The sequence below is a fragment of the Musca autumnalis genome, unplaced genomic scaffold, assembly GCF_047663935.1.
Source record: "Musca autumnalis isolate F117 unplaced genomic scaffold, ASM4766393v1 scaffold_2, whole genome shotgun sequence".
NCBI lineage: Eukaryota > Metazoa > Arthropoda > Insecta > Diptera > Muscidae > Musca > Musca autumnalis.
In genome coordinates this window covers 12,068,288-12,085,902 of record NW_027411755.1, presented here as the reverse complement: position 1 = coordinate 12,085,902, position 17,615 = coordinate 12,068,288, and the positions used below count along the sequence as shown (strand labels likewise).

Here is a 17,615-nt window from a genome sequence, read left to right as displayed (position 1 = left end):
ATTTCTGCTGGAGGTTTTGCAATTTCCGTAATTTTTCCGTTCCCGTATTTTTTAAGAAATTTGTATGGGGAAGCAATTTTTGACGATTCGCTCTTTTTTCTAACATTACCATTAAAAAAGTACGGGAACACAATGAAAAATAGCATTGTAACAAAGTAATTTAGTATTTTTTCACTTTGTTTACAAATTTTGATACTAACATTTTTTGTTGCAGCGATTCGCACATCTACCTTGTTTATTGTGATACGTGAAAAGTGTTGCAACTTTTGGTACTTTTCTAGACAAAAGCAAGGTTGTATATCATGTGTACTGTGATTTCGATGTTGATTTCGCTGAAATCATGAAATGAGATGATTTCATTTTTGTATGCGAAATCATGATAAATTTTGCTTGATTCCGCGCGAAATCACGAAACGCCTTCGAAATCACGAAACGACGCCGAATGTAAACCAAGCATTAGATCGAGTTCTAAACTGCATTACTCTAGTATGACCCGGGCCACACCACAGTAATTTCACTAAAATTTTGATATGAAATAATGCGTCTCTAGATCGACTTCCATAGTAGAGTAAAATCATAAAATTACTGTAGTGGGGAGGTTGATTTAAGAACACCTAATTTCATGAAAATTTTTAATGAAATTCACGCTAGTGTGGACCGGGCTTATGGAACTCTACCTAGAAACTCTTGATTCATGAAACTGTTTCAATGAAACCTCTCTAGTGTGACCAAATAATTAAAAAGATGGCTTCCCACACACATTTCTTCAAAAAGTATGTGAAAGGCAAAAATTTATCTACCAGAAATGTCAAAATCAACACACCCTAATTTTTTGAAACATGCAACAAATGAACAAATGGCCTGTTCTAGAACTGCAAGAATCTACATTTTTTCGATAACATAAAAGAAAAATTGTTATTGTAGTAAAGATTTGTAGATTCTTGCAGGTTCTGGAGCAGTCATAAAGTTTTTAACAGCTAGATAAGATTAAAGTCGAAAACAGACTGCCTGTTTCCGTACTTTATTAAACGGTAAAAGATTCAGAAGTGGTAAACGACTCCCATATAAAATGTGCCATGTTTTGGTGTAAAGCTGAAAACAGATACAACAACAACAGGGCGACGACGATACCAAAGTCCAGCGTTTATCTGTTTGTCGGCATATATTTCAAATGAATTTGAATTTTTCGGCATCATGCCCAACAGTGTAAAAACGGCCAAAACGACACAAAACTTTACCCAAACGTTGTATGTGTTTTCAGCTTAATGAAGGAAAAATGTGTAAAAGGTGTAAACATTGTAAAAACTTTTTAGTTCTGGAACACAGTTATAATAACAAATTGGTGGTCGTTTCAAGTTTTGCGTTGACGTCAAATTTTTCGTTGTCGCCAAACTTGAATCGACACAAAAACTCGACTAATCGGTTAATCGAAACTCAACTTGTGGATCCCTGCCGCATTTTTTATCTACAAATCTCTTTCGATTTTTTTTCATCGATTACTACGAAACAATCGACTTGATTGCTAAAAAAAATTTGCAAAGAATTTTATTTTTGTTCTATAAAAAGCAAATTTATAATATACTATTAAAATGTCGGATAACGATGATGATTTCATGTGCGAGGATGATGAAGATTATGGATTGGTGAGATATTAAATCCAGGCACAGCCTGCATTCGACAAAAGCCGGCAAAAAATTGCAATTGGTTCGATTGCTTGTTTTTGATCTTTTTTGCAGGAATATTCCGAAGACAGTAATTCAGAGCCGGATGTTGATTTGGAAAATCAATACTATAACAGTAAATCCTTGAAGGAAGATGATCCTAAAGCGGCATTGGCCTCATTCCAAAAAGTGTTGGATTTGGAGAATGGTGAAAAGGGGGAGTGGGGCTTTAAGGCATTGAAGCAAATGATAAAAATAAATTTTAAATTGGTAAGAGGAAGAAGATAATGATATGTTCCCACGATTTATGGTTATGTTGCTTGCAGAACAACTACGAAGAGATGATGGTTAGATATAAACAATTATTGACATACATTAAGAGTGCCGTGACACGCAATCACTCGGAAAAGTCCATCAATTCTATATTGGATTATATCTCCACATCGAAAAATGTATGTATGACTACAATCAAGAGAAACTGATAATAGAAGGCTTTAATTTTCAGATGGAATTATTGCAAAATTTCTACGAAACCACATTGGAGGCATTAAAGGATGCAAAAAATGACCGCTTGTGGTTTAAAACAAATACCAAACTGGGTAAACTTTATTTTGATCGCAACGAATTTGGTAAACTGCAAAAAATCCTAAAACAACTACACCTGTCATGCCAAACCGATGACGGGGAAGATGATTTGAAAAAGGGTACACAACTATTGGAAATCTATGCCTTGGAAATTCAAATGTATACCGTCCAAAAGAATAACAAGAAGCTAAAGGCCCTCTACGAACAATCGCTACACATCAAGTCGGCCATACCACATCCTCTGATTATGGGTGTTATACGGGAGTGTGGCGGTAAAATGCATTTGCGCGAGGGTGAATTTGAAAAGGCTCACACCGACTTCTTTGAAGCATTTAAAAATTACGATGAATCGGGTTCGCCGAGGAGGACAACATGTTTGAAATATTTAGTATTGGCAAATATGTGAGTAGAAATTTGTATACACATTTCGATAATTTTTTTTTATAAAAAATTAAGGCATTGTGAACGTCTTTGAGGGCCAAACCTATAGCTCTACAAAAAAGTTCTTATTGAACTATAGGATACTTCTACAAGTATTATGTACAGGAGACTTTTTGTAGAATCCATTACAAGGTCTTCGTCTTTAGAATGCCTATTAAAATGTTTCATTTTATTTAGAAGAAATTTTGGAGATGTTCCTTCGGCTTATTTTTCCTTTAGCAACCTATTCAAATTTTATAACTTTGAAGGCAATTTTGTTGCCTTCGCCGAAAATTGCTACTAAACATAGGAGAAAATCTTAAAAGGGAGGCTAAAGACAGATTTTTTTTTTTGAATTTTTAGTTTTGAAACAAGATATTTCCGAGAGGAGTTACTAAAGAAGATTTTTGAAAGTTTTGTGTCTATAGAAGACTTAGAAGTCCTTATCTTCATAGAAAAAGAAAAAGGTTTTGAGAAGTTTTTTTTCTATAGAGCTCCTTTAGTCGGTATTCTCTATATAGAAGAACCTTAGATGGTCTTCTATCTACAGACGCAAGAACATGTCCCTTTAGAAAGTCTTCCCTCTCTTGAAGTTGTTAAAAGGCTTCTGTCATTGAATTTGTTTGGTAGGTTTTCTGTCTGTAGAAAATCATGACAACGCCATCTCTCTCCAGCCGAATGAAGGCTTTTAAATGTCTTTTGTCTATAGAAGTACTTTAGCTATCCTGTCTTTGTATTAGCTTTAGAAGGTCTTCTGTTTATAGAAGACATTATGACGGTTTTTTTCTCTATAGAAGAGATTTTTCCATATAAATAAGTTATTTAGAAGTCTTCCGTTTTTAGAAGACCTTATGGATTTTTTCGCTATAGAACAAGTTTTTCCATACAAAGAAGTTCTTTAGAAGGTCTCTATAGAAGAAATTTGGAAGCCTCGATTAAGAAGACCCGTAGTAGGTTTCTGTCTGTAGAAGTCCATTAGATAATTTTCTGTCTTTATAAGGATTTAAGTAGGTCTACAGTCGATGGAAGACCTTTGTCTATAGAAGACCTTAAAAAGATCTTCGGCCTGTGGAACTCTTTAGTATGCCTTCTTTTATAAAAGGCCTCAATAAAGTCTTCTGTCCAGTGAAGGGAACATAGAAAACAGTTTGTCTATAGAAGATCTTGACAATTATTTTTTTTAAGAAGACTGTTAAAAGCTCTTCCGCTTGTATCCGTATTATGAAATTCCCTATCTATTAAATATCGTTTTTTAATATTACCCATTTTCCTTTGCAGGCTCATGAAATCCGGTATTAATCCTTTCGATTCCCAGGAAGCCAAGCCCTATAAAAATGACCCCGAAATTTTGGCAATGACCAATTTGGTAGTTTCCTATCAAAATAATGACATTAATGAATTTGAAACGATATTACGCACCAATCGTAGTAACATTATGGCTGATCCTTTTATACGTGAACACATTGAAGATCTACTGAGGAATATACGCACACAAGTTCTTATCAAATTGATAAGACCCTATAAAAATATTGCTATACCCTTTATTGCCAATGCACTGAATATTGAACCGGCAGAAGTTGAAAGTCTATTGGTGTCTTGTATACTCGATAAGTAAATTCTAAAAAGGTTGCTTTTTTCCCAAAAAAATATTATATTATCCTCTTTACAGTACGATCCAGGGACGCATTGATCAAGTAAATCAAGTTTTACAATTGGATAAAGAAAATAGTACAGGATCTCGTTATAATGCCATCGACAAATGGTCCAACCAAATTCAATCTCTTCAAATGGCAGTCATCAATAAAATGGCCTGAGACAGGCCTACATCCCCCACAATACGACATTGTTTATCGACATACTATTCGTAGAAATGAGTGTGTGTGCAGCACGACGTTTTTTTAAACCTACCCAAATAAACTTGAAGTCTTGTATTTGGAAACCGTTTGATGGAGTGTTTATTCTTTTTTTGTATTTCTAGGCACTTATTGAAAGTTTTGAGCTGGAACAACATTTGTTATACAGGAATCTTCTTAATTTATATAAACAAAACAATAGAAAACTAAAAACTACAACTAACAGCATACACCCCAGAATCATTAGGGTTGCCCAGCCGGGTTCATTCCAATCCAAAATTTCATAGATATAAGGATTACCATACCTGAGGAAGAGAAGAATTAAAACAATGGTAGTTAGTAATATTACTTTCAGTACTCTGTGGATCTAAAAAATTAAAAAATATTTTATGTTTATGTAGGTATATTTTAGAGGGAAATCTTAAGGAATTCGCTAAGACCCCAGTCATAAATTTCAAGGGGCTTATTGGATTTCTTTTAGCTGCAATTTGCTAAGGAAAACGACTTCGTTTTAATATTATGTAGTACCATCTTTCCTTTCATCCAATTACAAAAACTTGGGAAATTTGGAAAAGTAGGCGAATAGCATACTTTTTATACTCACATATCAGTACCTCCAGCTAGGTAGTAAACTAACGAAAATATGGCATAAATTAAACCCAATATTAGGGGATATACAAAATGCATTAAACGTGTTGGGAATGCAACCAGCATGTGATCCAAAACCATTAATATTGAATTGAAACCATGGGCCCATAGATTGTATAAATCCGAGGCATTAGCGTTATCATCTGGAAAGAGAGCAAAATAGAATGTTAAATAGGCAACAGCTCAGCTAGTCATAAACTTATCTCCTAGTCGCAATACTTACATGGATAAATAAATAACCAATACATAAAGGTTATGACCGTTGCCACAACCAAAACACACCAATGGGAACACCAATAGAACTTGAAAACTTTGCTCTTATTATCTGGAATATATTAAACGTTTTTTAATAATCCTCTTATATCTGCTATGAAGAAAAACTACTCACCAAAATATGTTGGATTAAAGTGATAAATTGTCACTAGTATAGCACCAAACCAACTTATGTACATGCACAGTAAAAACCCCCAATCGGTTAGATAAATAAACCATGTCCCGTCATTCCATTGTTGGATTAAACTTCCCAAAACACCCACACCAAAACACAACGCTAAACCCCAACGATAGATTAACCATAAGTAGGATTTTTGTGAAGTTTGCCACTAGGAAATTTTGTAATAGAATAGATTAATAATGGATATATTTTTCTTTATAGAATTCCTACTTACCTGGGATTTGAGAAAATCATCCGACGGCTCATGGTATAAACTTAATTGATGCTTTTTAAATTCTTTTATAATTGGATGGAATATTCGATAACATAAACTATTGTTACTATAGTCTGTGGTGGTATTCATCTAAAACGCAATGAAAGCACATAAAAATGGATTTTTGAAACGTGGAAACAATGCCTAGAGTTAAGCTCCCCTCAGTGAGATACTTCAAGCAATGGAGAAAATTCGAGATTCAAAGCTTTTTTGCTGTGCAAATCATAAACTGAGAGTAGATAGCGTGCGGTGACAAAGTGTTTCTTTTTGTAGCAAAAAGAGGCTGACTTCCGAAAAGTCAGTTGCATTGTATTCGTTCATGAAACTAGGGTTTCTGACATCGAGTTCAATACTAGATTAATTTTTGAAATTGCAGTTGTGGGGAACTCGATATAAGAACATCTAGTTTCATGCACCAATACAATGCAACTGACGTTTCGGAAGTCAGCCAGAATATGTTGTGTATTGAAAATTTCTTTTTAGATTTTTTTGTGTATAATTTACTTGCAATACAATGGGTTCGGCGAAAGGATGATTAACCACAGCACTCCATTCATTCATCAAATCAATCAACAGTAACAATTTACGTAAAACATTTTCAAATTTACCTTTAACACAGCCCAAACAGCACCCCAAAATATACCACAATTCACTCTTAGCCTATTGCCAGTTAACTGATGGAATAACCGTCTGGCTAAGATATCCATAACAGTTGTTTTAGCAAATCAAACAAAGTTCTTATCAACAATTACTCTCTCTCGATTGTGCAAATTGTTGTTGTGATCATTGTTATAATGTCAATAGTTTAAATTGTTGGTTTATGCGCCTCGATATTTTGATTGTTATCGGAGCATTTATAACAATGATATGATTACCAGCTACAACTATTTACATTCGCGTTTATTGTTTATGGCGCTTGGTTGGACATTTTCAAACAGTAATACGAACACTAATGATTACCTTTCACTTTTCTCTGTCTCTTCTTTATGGGTAATTGAGTAGGGAGGGGGTATGATTAGGGTGGTAGCTTGGAATCAATGTAATCAATATTTCAATAATATATACCCCCCCCCTGCTTTTTAAACTGTTTTAAATACAATATGTTGTGGTTCCCATAATTGGACAGGGTGAATACCTTAATTGAATATTTAAAAAAGGATACGAATATGCGTTAAGTACAAACGAACTTTGGTAAAATGCTAATATATAATTAAAATTTTACTTAAACTTTTTCTCCAAGTTTGGCCTTTTTAAAAATGACCTTCAACTGTCATATAATAATGACATACATTTAATGACACTTTGGTAAAAATGCTAATATATTAATAAAATTTTACTTAAACTTTTTCTCAAGTTTGGCCTTTTCAAAATGACCTTCAACTTGTCATTATAATAATGACATACATTTACTCCCAAACCCTATTTTTTTGCCAACAAGGACAAAACATTAAGAAGAGACAAAAATTTAAAAGCCCTTTTGAAAATATCCACCTTAAGGCCTTATGAAAAATCCACGCCTTAAGGCCTTTAGGAAGCTGTATAAAATTATTGAAAAAATCCACGCCTTAAGGCCTTTAGGAAGCTGTATAAAATTATTGAAAAAATCCACGCCTTAAGGCCTTTAGGAAGCTGTATAAAATTATTGAAAAAATCCACGCCTTAAGGCCTTTAGGAAGCTGTATAAAATTATTGAAAAAATCCACGCCTTAAGGCCTTTAGGAAGCTGTATAAAATTATTGAAAAAATCCACGCCTTAAGGCCTTTAGGAAGCTGTATAAAATTATTGAAAAAATCCACGCCTTAAGGCCTTTAGGAAGCTGTATAAAATTATTGAAAAAATCCACGCCTTAAGGCCTTTAGGAAGCTGTATAAAATTATTGAAAAAATCCACGCCTTAAGGCCTTTAGGAAGCTGTATAAAATTATTGAAAAAATCCACGCCTTAAGGCCTTTAGGAAGCTGTATAAAATTATTGAAAAAATCCACGCCTTAAGGCCTTTAGGAAGCTGTATAAAATTATTGAAAAAATCCACGCCTTAAGGCCTTTAGGAAGCTGTATAAAATTATTGAAAAAATCCACGCCTTAAGGCCTTTAGGAAGCTGTATAAAATTATTGAAAAAATCCACGCCTTAAGGCCTTTAGGAAGCTGTATAAAATTATTGAAAAAATCCACGCCTTAAGGCCTTTAGGAAGCTGTATAAAATTATTGAAAAAATCCACGCCTTAAGGCCTTTAGGAAGCTGTATAAAATTATTGAAAAAATCCACGCCTTAAGGCCTTTAGGAAGCTGTATAAAATTATTGAAAAAATCCACGCCTTAAGGCCTTTAGGAAGCTGTATAAAATTATTGAAAAAATCCACGCCTTAAGGCCTTTAGGAAGCTGTATAAAATTATTGAAAAAATCCACGCCTTAAGGCCTTTAGGAAGCTGTATAAAATTATTGAAAAAATCCACGCCTTAAGGCCTTTAGGAAGCTGTATAAAATTATTGAAAAAATCCACGCCTTAAGGCCTTTAGGAAGCTGTATAAAATTATTGAAAAAATCCACGCCTTAAGGCCTTTAGGAAGCTGTATAAAATTATTGAAAAAATCCACGCCTTAAGGCCTTTAGGAAGCTGTATAAAATTATTGAAAAAATCCACGCCTTAAGGCCTTTAGGAAGCTGTATAAAATTATTGAAAAAATCCACGCCTTAAGGCCTTTAGGAAGCTGTATAAAATTATTGAAAAAATCCACGCCTTAAGGCCTTTAGGAAGCTGTATAAAATTATTGAAAAAATCCACGCCTTAAGGCCTTTAGGAAGCTGTATAAAATTATTGAAAAAATCCACGCCTTAAGGCCTTTAGGAAGCTGTATAAAATTATTGAAAAAATCCACGCCTTAAGGCCTTTAGGAAGCTGTATAAAATTATTGAAAAAATCCACGCCTTAAGGCCTTTAGGAAGCTGTATAAAATTATTGAAAAAATCCACGCCTTAAGGCCTTTAGGAAGCTGTATAAAATTATTGAAAAAATCCACGCCTTAAGGCCTTTAGGAAGCTGTATAAAATTATTGAAAAAATCCACGCCTTAAGGCCTTTAGGAAGCTGTATAAAATTATTGAAAAAATCCACGCCTTAAGGCCTTTAGGAAGCTGTATAAAATTATTGAAAAAATCCACGCCTTAAGGCCTTTAGGAAGCTGTATAAAATTATTGAAAAAATCCACGCCTTAAGGCCTTTAGGAAGCTGTATAAAATTATTGAAAAAATCCACGCCTTAAGGCCTTTAGGAAGCTGTATAAAATTATTGAAAAAATCCACGCCTTAAGGCCTTTAGGAAGCTGTATAAAATTATTGAAAAAATCCACGCCTTAAGGCCTTTAGGAAGCTGTATAAAATTATTGAAAAAATCCACGCCTTAAGGCCTTTAGGAAGCTGTATAAAATTATTGAAAAAATCCACGCCTTAAGGCCTTTAGGAAGCTGTATAAAATTATTGAAAAAATCCACGCCTTAAGGCCTTTAGGAAGCTGTATAAAATTATTGAAAAAATCCACTCCTTAAGGCCTTTAGGAAGCTGTATAAAATTATTAAAAAAATCCACGCCTTAAGGCCTTTAGGAAGCTGTATAAAATTATTGAAAAAATCCACGCCTTAAGGCCTTTAGGAAGCTGTATAAAATTATTGAATAAATCCACGCCTTAAGGCCTTTAGGAAGCTGTATAAAATTATTGAAAAAATCCACGCCTTAAGGCCTTTAGGAAGCTGTATAAAATTATTGAAAAAATCCACGCCTTAAGGCCTTTAGGAAGCTGTATAAAATTATTGAAAAAATCCACGCCTTAAGGCCTTTAGGAAGCTGTATAAAATTATTGAAAAAATCCACGCCTTAAGGCCTTCAGGAAGCTGTATAAAATTATTGAAAAAATCCATGCCCTAAGGCCTTCAGAAAGCTGTGAAGACTTAATGTTATTAAACCCTCGCCTTTATTTTTCTTAAATGATGGTGTGCAGTTTCTATCCTTTTACTGTTTTGCCGGTTTCCCATGCTTTCGTTGAACTTCAAAGGAAATCAAAATTCATTCTTATTAAATTAATTTGCATATCATAAAGTTGTGCAAGTCAATGACCAGGATATACAAATTTTCTCAGAACATCTTATGTCAACGATGACCAAAGCATACAGTGGCAGACAATTTGTTTAATGTTACTGCACTTTCAGTAGACACTAGAAAGGCTTTAATACAAATGGCTGCGAAGAAATTACACCTACTTCTGAACAGTAATAGCTATGAATAGATTCTTTCTAAGCGACAATAGCTTTCAAGCTATAATTCTCTTAAATGGTACCATTCCGACTCCCATCAATTTCTAATAACTGTGTTATGTGCCATTGTTTCCCCGTGTTACCCAGTGTCCAACGTGATAGTGTCAGTGGAAATCAATTAAACAATTCAATCTGTTATTAAATTTCCATAATTTTTCATTCACCCAACCAAGCGGTCACAAAGAAAGTGTCATCGAGTGTCAGCATAATTGGCAAGTGGTCAATAATCAGTAGCCACTGATATCGGATTGATCATTGATTGGTATGTTTGCCCGAAAAAGAAAGGGAACAACAAGCCCTTGTCTAGAAATTTAATTATGATAAATGTTTAAAATATGTTAATATCAGAGCGATTGATGGCTTAATTGATCGAACAATTTCAAGTGATTTATAATTTGTAAAGATATCAGAACTTAGGGAAATTTCCTATAAATTCATTAAAGTTGATTGGAAATAAAGGTCGTGTATGGGTCAAACATTTATCATATCAACCTAAACCATCCGTTGTTGTGACCAAATATTTCACTGACTCTTTAGCCTTGGGAGGAGTTCCGATGCACCCAATTTCAGAGTAGAAATGGCGCCCAACATATATCCAAAAAAGAAGCCATTCCACAGTGGTGGCACTTACAAGGAAAGGTGTGACAAAAATACTTCTAGATAATACATTGAACTGACATTTTTATCAATTGGTCCTAGTGACCTAAAAACTCTGTAACAAAAATATTACAGTCCTAGGTCGATGTTTTCGCACGGTTCCCATGTAGGCTAGTTTAAAGGACGCGCAGCTGTCGTGTTGGACAGCCACTCCACACGGAGACCTTATGGTCCATTGTGTTCATCCTATAGTGTGGGTTGGAGAAAAGAAAAGAAATAAATTGCATAGAAGGTATCGAGGTAAGAAGTAAGAATAGTTAAGTACTATGGATTGAAAGACATTGAGAAATTATTTTAGATAGGAGAGCGAGTGAGGAGGGTTTGCCATATTAAGGTGCTGTATTTCGTTCATGTTGAAGCCTCTTCAGACCCTTGGCGAGAAGAAGCAGTGTTGTCGGCTCGGCTTGACAGAATGTTGTCAGAGATGTTGTTGTATGTTCACCCATTGTTTGAATTCTCCTGGTCATGAGCATTGGACAACGGCATAATAAGTGCTCAATCGTCTCTGTTTCTTCTTCATCTTCGCATAATCTGCAGTAGTCCGTGGAGTCATATCTATCCCATTTGTAGGTCATTGATCTTATTCTGCAGTGTGCCGTGATTATTCCAACCATTAGTTTCAAGTCGGGTTTTCTCATAGAGAGTACAGAACTTGTCTTCCGTTTGGAGAGGTTGTGTCAGATTGCCTTTGATACCTTGCAGCCAGGTTCGTTGTTCAAATCTGACCAGCCTTCTCCCTGTATACTTGGTCTAAGAGCCGCAAGAAATGACACAAGGGTGGCTTGATTGAGTTATCGATTTCGATGTCGTTTGACTCAGATCCGCGACGCGCTAGTTCATCCGGTTTTTCATTTCCCTCGATGTTGCAGTGCCCCGGGACCTAGCACAAGGTAACGATTGATCTTAGGGCCTCCAAAGCTTTCCTGCAGTGCAAGACCGCAGCAGACTTGATTGAGTGGGATCTAAGTGATTTTAGGGACGCTTGACTATCCACATAGATAGTCAACGGGCCAGCTATGTCCCCCTCCATGTTTTTTTTATCAACTCTGCTGCTTTCGTGACCGCAAAGATTTCATTTCATTTCATTTCATTTTATTATAAATATCAATACATAGGAAGCCTTATAAGGCCAATTAATAATGCATTGTACAGAAAATTCTATGCTAAAGTTGTAATTAAATAACTAAATAATCCATATATTTCATAAGAATTTATATAAACTCATTTTATATATTAGGCTCCCCAGCCAGATGAACATTGCTTAAAGATAAAAGACAATATGATGGTCCTATGGCAGCTAGCTAGCTCAAAATGTGAAAAAACTTCTTATCAATTTATTGGGATCAAACGACCATTAATGTAACCTAAGAGTTTGTCTCTGAACGAGTTATATGAGTACGAAAATAATTTAAGAGGGGTAGGCAAATAATTCCAAAAACGATAAACTCGAACAAAGAATGATTGTTCATAGATAACCGAATGAACCAAAGGGATATCGATTTGAATATTGCGAGTCGAGTTGATGAATGAAAATTCATTAACAAGAACTGCAGGAGAAGACGTTTTCATAATTTTATAGAATTGTAGAACCAAGCGGAGGTTAATATAATCACGAAATGAACACCCCAGAAAAGTATATGCACATTGCAATACACGGGTATGCTCATGCAATTTAATACCAAACACATAGCGTATAACTTTTCTGAAAATTCTTTCTATTCTATCAATACAAAATGACCATGTTCCAGAATAAATTTCAATTCCATAATTCATAAGGGACATTAATAGGGACTGAGCTAAATGGCATCTCACATGTCTCGGAGTATATACCCTTAAGCAATACAGCCTTCTTAAAATGAGACATACCTTATTACCAAGGTGGTCAATATGATCTTCAAAATTAAGATATGAATCAATAATAACACCCAGGCATCTAAGAGAGTGTACAACTTCTATCGGCTGGTCATTTATAAACAACTGATGGCACGGAAAACATCGATTTCGGGGATGAAAAATAATGGCCTTAGTTTTAAAACGATTAATTACAAGACTATTAGTAGTCATCAAGTTTGCAATAAAACCAAGGTGATCATTAATACAATTTTGAGTAGTGTGCGATGTAAACAGGAGATAAATGTCATCAGCATAGACATATGGTTGACAATGGGTATTTTGCATACTCGAAATAACGTCATTAAGATATACTAAAAAAAGAATAGGCCCCAATACGGACCCTTGAGGAACTCCCGAAGTAACCTCTCGAATTGATGAATTAATACCATTAAGAGAAACATATCGTCACCATAAATGCCGGAAGACGTAACCCACAAAAATAAAACTTTACAGGAGAAGCAAAAAACGTTATAAAATGAAAACGGTGTTATAAAATATCGAAAATTTTTAGTATCGTGTTTTAAGACAGAGAAGAAATATATTTTTGGAAAAAAATTTAATTTTTTTCCAGAATGTCAGAAGTTGTGTGGGTTACGTCTTTTGGTATTGTATTTTTCTGAAATGCCAAACGACGTAACCCACAGTTTATTGAGTATACATTTGAAAAAAGTAGTATAAATGAACAATTATAATTAAATTAGAACTAGTTTATTGGTCTACGCGGCTAAGCGAACTTTAAACTAGCAATCTGACGGTGTTGGGTTCAATTCCCAATCTTAACGGTGATATTTCAGTGGATCACAATTAGATGAACCGTCTATTCCAACCAGCACTGCAATTACTTATAATATCAAGTGTATTAGACGATATTTTAAACATCAGATCCAGAATATTATATATATTGTGGCATTTAAGTCAATTTATCGACAAAATATAGGTAATATAAATTAAGTGATGTGTAACAATTTAAATGTAACTTTTAATTCTCATAAGGAATGTTGCCATAAATGTAATGACAATCACTTGGAATTAAGTGTTTTAAATCTAGCAGGTGTTGAAGTTTCTTTTTTGAAACTTTTAGCCTCTGTGCGTATATCTAAGGAGGACCCATTGCCCCAAAATCTCCGGATCAAACGCTAATGTTTGCAGTTTATTGGATCTCCTGTCTATTTGCATAAGTAAACAATACAGAAAAGTTGCGTTTTTCTCTGGACCTGTTTGAATATCATTAAAATCAGTTGAGTTTATCCAATCTCAAGCCATTATATATGTTATACCACGGGTAGATAAGAAAATTTTTCGGCAAACTTACACTATAATCGTAGTTGTCTTTAAAAAAACATCTTTGTTTTAGACCGACGAAAAATTTGAGCATATACACGTTTTCGGGTCAACGTCGCATACGACTTGTCACGTGCATCAGTTTTTGTCATTTGTCTTCAAAATAACCACTTACTTTTTTGTTGTTCTTGGCAGGTTTATCTAAATCATGGCATAGGTCGGTCTTCAGACATCATCTTCAATTAGACACTTCAATCACTTTTTTATTAAAACTTTCGACATTTTACCAAACCTGGGTTTTGCCTATGACCTGCGTATAAGGGGAAATATCCAAAATTCCCACAAATCTGATTTTTGGTGCAAAAAGTTATTCGAGTTACAAAAACCGCCTAAAGTAAAAGTTGTAGATGTAAAAATTAGCAACAAGAATGGTCTTTATAATTTTTAAAACGGAATCACCAGTCAGGAGGTATCGTCATCTTAGAATCAAACTAAACATATAGGGAAATAAGCCGCATAAGAGTCGAACCGGTTAAAATAAACACGCCATGTGATAGGCATTTCTATAAGCTTCCAAACGACACCCACTTTGTAGTAATAGGTTCAGTAGAACCGGGTCTAACCCGGTTTTTTAATTCGGACTTTCGGATCAAATAACCGTATAACCGGATCCGCTCCAAAGGAAATTATACATTTCCGTAATCAGCTCAATATACCCTCCCTCTGGCATTATAATTGCTGCAAAAATCAAAGACTAATTTTTTTTTACTGCTGTTTAATTTTCAAATAATGTGGATTACGCCTTTTGTGTTTTATGAAAATTACAGTATGCTGTTACGTCTTTTGGCATTTCGTGAATCGGGCCGCTATTTTTAAACGCAGAACTTTGAAATTTTGCCAGAGCATGTATTTTAGCTTAATGTATCAGATTCCACCAAAAAACGAATTTAAATTTTCATGTCGGTTACGTCTTCCGGCATTTATGGTGACGATATAGAGATCTGTCAGATAGGTAAGAATAAACCAGTCTGCAGGCGGTTTTGGAAAAATTAAAACCACTCTGAAGTTTTGATACGAGAGAGCAATGATTCAGGCTATCAAAAGCCTTAGACAAATCCAGTGAAACCAAAGTGCAGCTATTATGGGTATTTAATTGTTTTCTAACTGAGTCTGTCAAAGCCAATAACGCTGATATGGTGCTGTGGTTTCGTCGAAAGGCAAATTGGTTCGGATGAAAAAGAGAGAATTTATCACAATGTTCCAGAATTTGTGCTTTCATCAGATTTTCCAAAACTTTTGACAACGGGAAGTATTGTTATAGGCCTCATTTCATTGCTATTATGATCATTTTTTGAAATAGGTGTGATCCGCCCTAATTTCCAAGCATCTGGAAAAGTGGATACCATGAAAATTGTGTTAATTAAATGTAACAAATAAGGGGATATAAGAGGAAAAATCATTTTTAAAAATTTTACCGGAATATTATCATACCCGGAAGCATTGGATTTAATTGAATAGATAGCAAAAGCAAGATCATTTTCATTGATCATATGAAACGAAAAAGAATCAGATTTTTCTACAAAATTATCAAAGCAAAAGGTAGCATTATCTTGATTCATAGTACTTGAGAATGTATCAGCTAATAATTCTACATCAGCCATATTGGCATCCATATTAGTTTTCCCTATACAACCAAGTTTACGAATATTTTTCCACATCTGGGCATTATTGCAACCCGTAAACATACGCGTTCCATATTTAAACCTTTCTCTTCTAAGAACCGATTTTGCCTTATTTCGCAACTTGCAATAAATTTTCCAGTTGTCATTCGTACGACTTCGTAGATAATTTGCATATGCTTTATCTCTATTTCTCCTTGCTTGAATTGTCAGAGTCGAGTTCATCCATTTATTATAATTAGCATCAAATCTTCTGGCTCTTGACGTTGGAACTAAAGAATGCAATTTATCAACAACTCCGTTGAGCAAATTTAATTGAAAGTTAACATCACTTGACTCCAACAACGGGGAAATATTGATGTTACTGAAACATTCATATAGATCATCAAAACACACTCTTCCATAATCTTTGAAGGTTACCCAGTCCTGTTGTACAACAAAATCAAACTCCAACGAAATAAAAATAAAGCAATGGTGAGATGAAAAAAAGGGAAAATTTAACTGTCCCTTTACTGCAAGACGATATGGTTCGCTCAACAAAAAATAATCAATTAAAGAAGTACTGTTATTTGGTAAATGAATATGAGTTGGTAAACAATTATGAGCACACTGAAGGCCACACCTGGAAACAAGTGATCTGAAATATATTGACTTCAAGGGATCAAAAAGATTAAAATTGAAATCTCCCATAATTACAATGTTTGAAAATCGGTCAAATATATCACAATGCATATCCTCAAATGAGTCAACAGAACCGGTTGGTAAATATACAACACCCACAACCACAGAAGATTCATTACCAAAAATTTCAACAAATAGCGATTCACAGATTCCATATTTAGTCCCTTTGAACACAACTTTATATTTTAGGTGTTTTGAAATATAAAGACATACACCTCCTCCTCTTTTAGGATTACCGTTTGCAGAATTATTTTGGTTATTAGGCCGATCATTTCTCACTAAATTGTAATTATGTAAATTTAAGGAACTAGAATAAATGTCCGGCTTAAACCACGTTTCTGATACTCCAATTACATCAAGGCCACAGTCATCAAATGTATTTTTAAACTCTTCAAGCTTTGCATTTGAATTAGAGGGGCAAAGGCTCTGTGCATTTATGTGACCAACATTTAAATTATTCGAGAAAGGAGACATATAATCTTTTAGTAATTGACTACCACTAGCTACAGGACCAAGGTTGCTGTCAATAGACATGATACTGTAAGCAATGTTCAAACGTATGGGGGAGCCGAGAAATAATTACAATTAAGTTTATGTAAATCAATAAAGCCTTTTTTAAGTATCTATTCATCCTCATTAAACCTTAAAAAATCCTCTCAATTGAAAGTTAAATTGGATAAATACATAGGGTGATATCAAAAATACTGTTTAATAGACCATTTGAAAATAATACATAGGGTGAGATCAAAAATACTGTTTAATAGAACAATTAAAAAAAAATATTTAAAGTTAAAGATTTGCATTAAAGGAATCAACAAACTCGATAAGACTAAAAGTCTCCTTTTCATTATTTAACATCACAATCTTTGCTTTAAGTAATTCTCTATTTATAATGCTAAATCCCTTTATTTTATTTTCTTTCCTCAGTTTTTTGCATGCTTTAAGTAGTTTATTGGCAAGAGTAGAATAATTATCATTTAAGTAGATACGGCTCATATCATCACCACCAAGAACATCAAAAACAGTAGGAGGTTTGGACTTGAAATAGGCTGACATAAGTTTGTCTCGTTTGTTGATTTCGGCTTGGAAGACGCTACAATTTTCGCTTAGCTTGTACGAGATCCGTGAGTTGAGGGTATCGCTGTAGACGTCCGCTCTTGTTCCCCTTTCCATCTTGGAGCCATCGCTATAAACCTCTATACCGGGTAGAGGTGGGGTGTTGTGGATCCAGGCCTCTCTGTCAGG

General features: G+C 34.5%; 2 protein-coding genes across 2 annotated transcripts; one reads left to right on the top strand and one right to left on the bottom strand.

Annotated features, from left to right (window-relative positions):
• Window positions 1-1,478: 1,478 nt before the first annotated feature.
• Window positions 1,479-4,605, top strand: alien (COP9 signalosome complex subunit 2 alien). Its single transcript, XM_073966959.1, has 6 exons — window positions 1,479-1,643; window positions 1,737-1,931; window positions 1,988-2,113; window positions 2,167-2,648; window positions 3,945-4,277; window positions 4,336-4,605. Exons 1-6 carry the CDS (start codon window positions 1,590-1,592, stop codon window positions 4,478-4,480), a joined length of 1,335 nt encoding a protein of 444 aa, XP_073823060.1. The 5' UTR covers window positions 1,479-1,589; the 3' UTR covers window positions 4,481-4,605.
• Window positions 4,598-6,828, bottom strand: LOC141393644 (protein rolling stone-like). The gene is made up of 6 exons (XM_073966960.1): window positions 6,483-6,828; window positions 5,836-5,964; window positions 5,556-5,769; window positions 5,391-5,492; window positions 5,124-5,310; window positions 4,598-4,824 (listed from the first exon to the last, which is right to left on the bottom strand). Exons 1-6 carry the CDS (start codon window positions 6,579-6,581, stop codon window positions 4,641-4,643), a joined length of 915 nt encoding a protein of 304 aa, XP_073823061.1. The 5' UTR covers window positions 6,582-6,828; the 3' UTR covers window positions 4,598-4,640.
• Window positions 6,829-17,615: the final 10,787 nt, after the last annotated feature.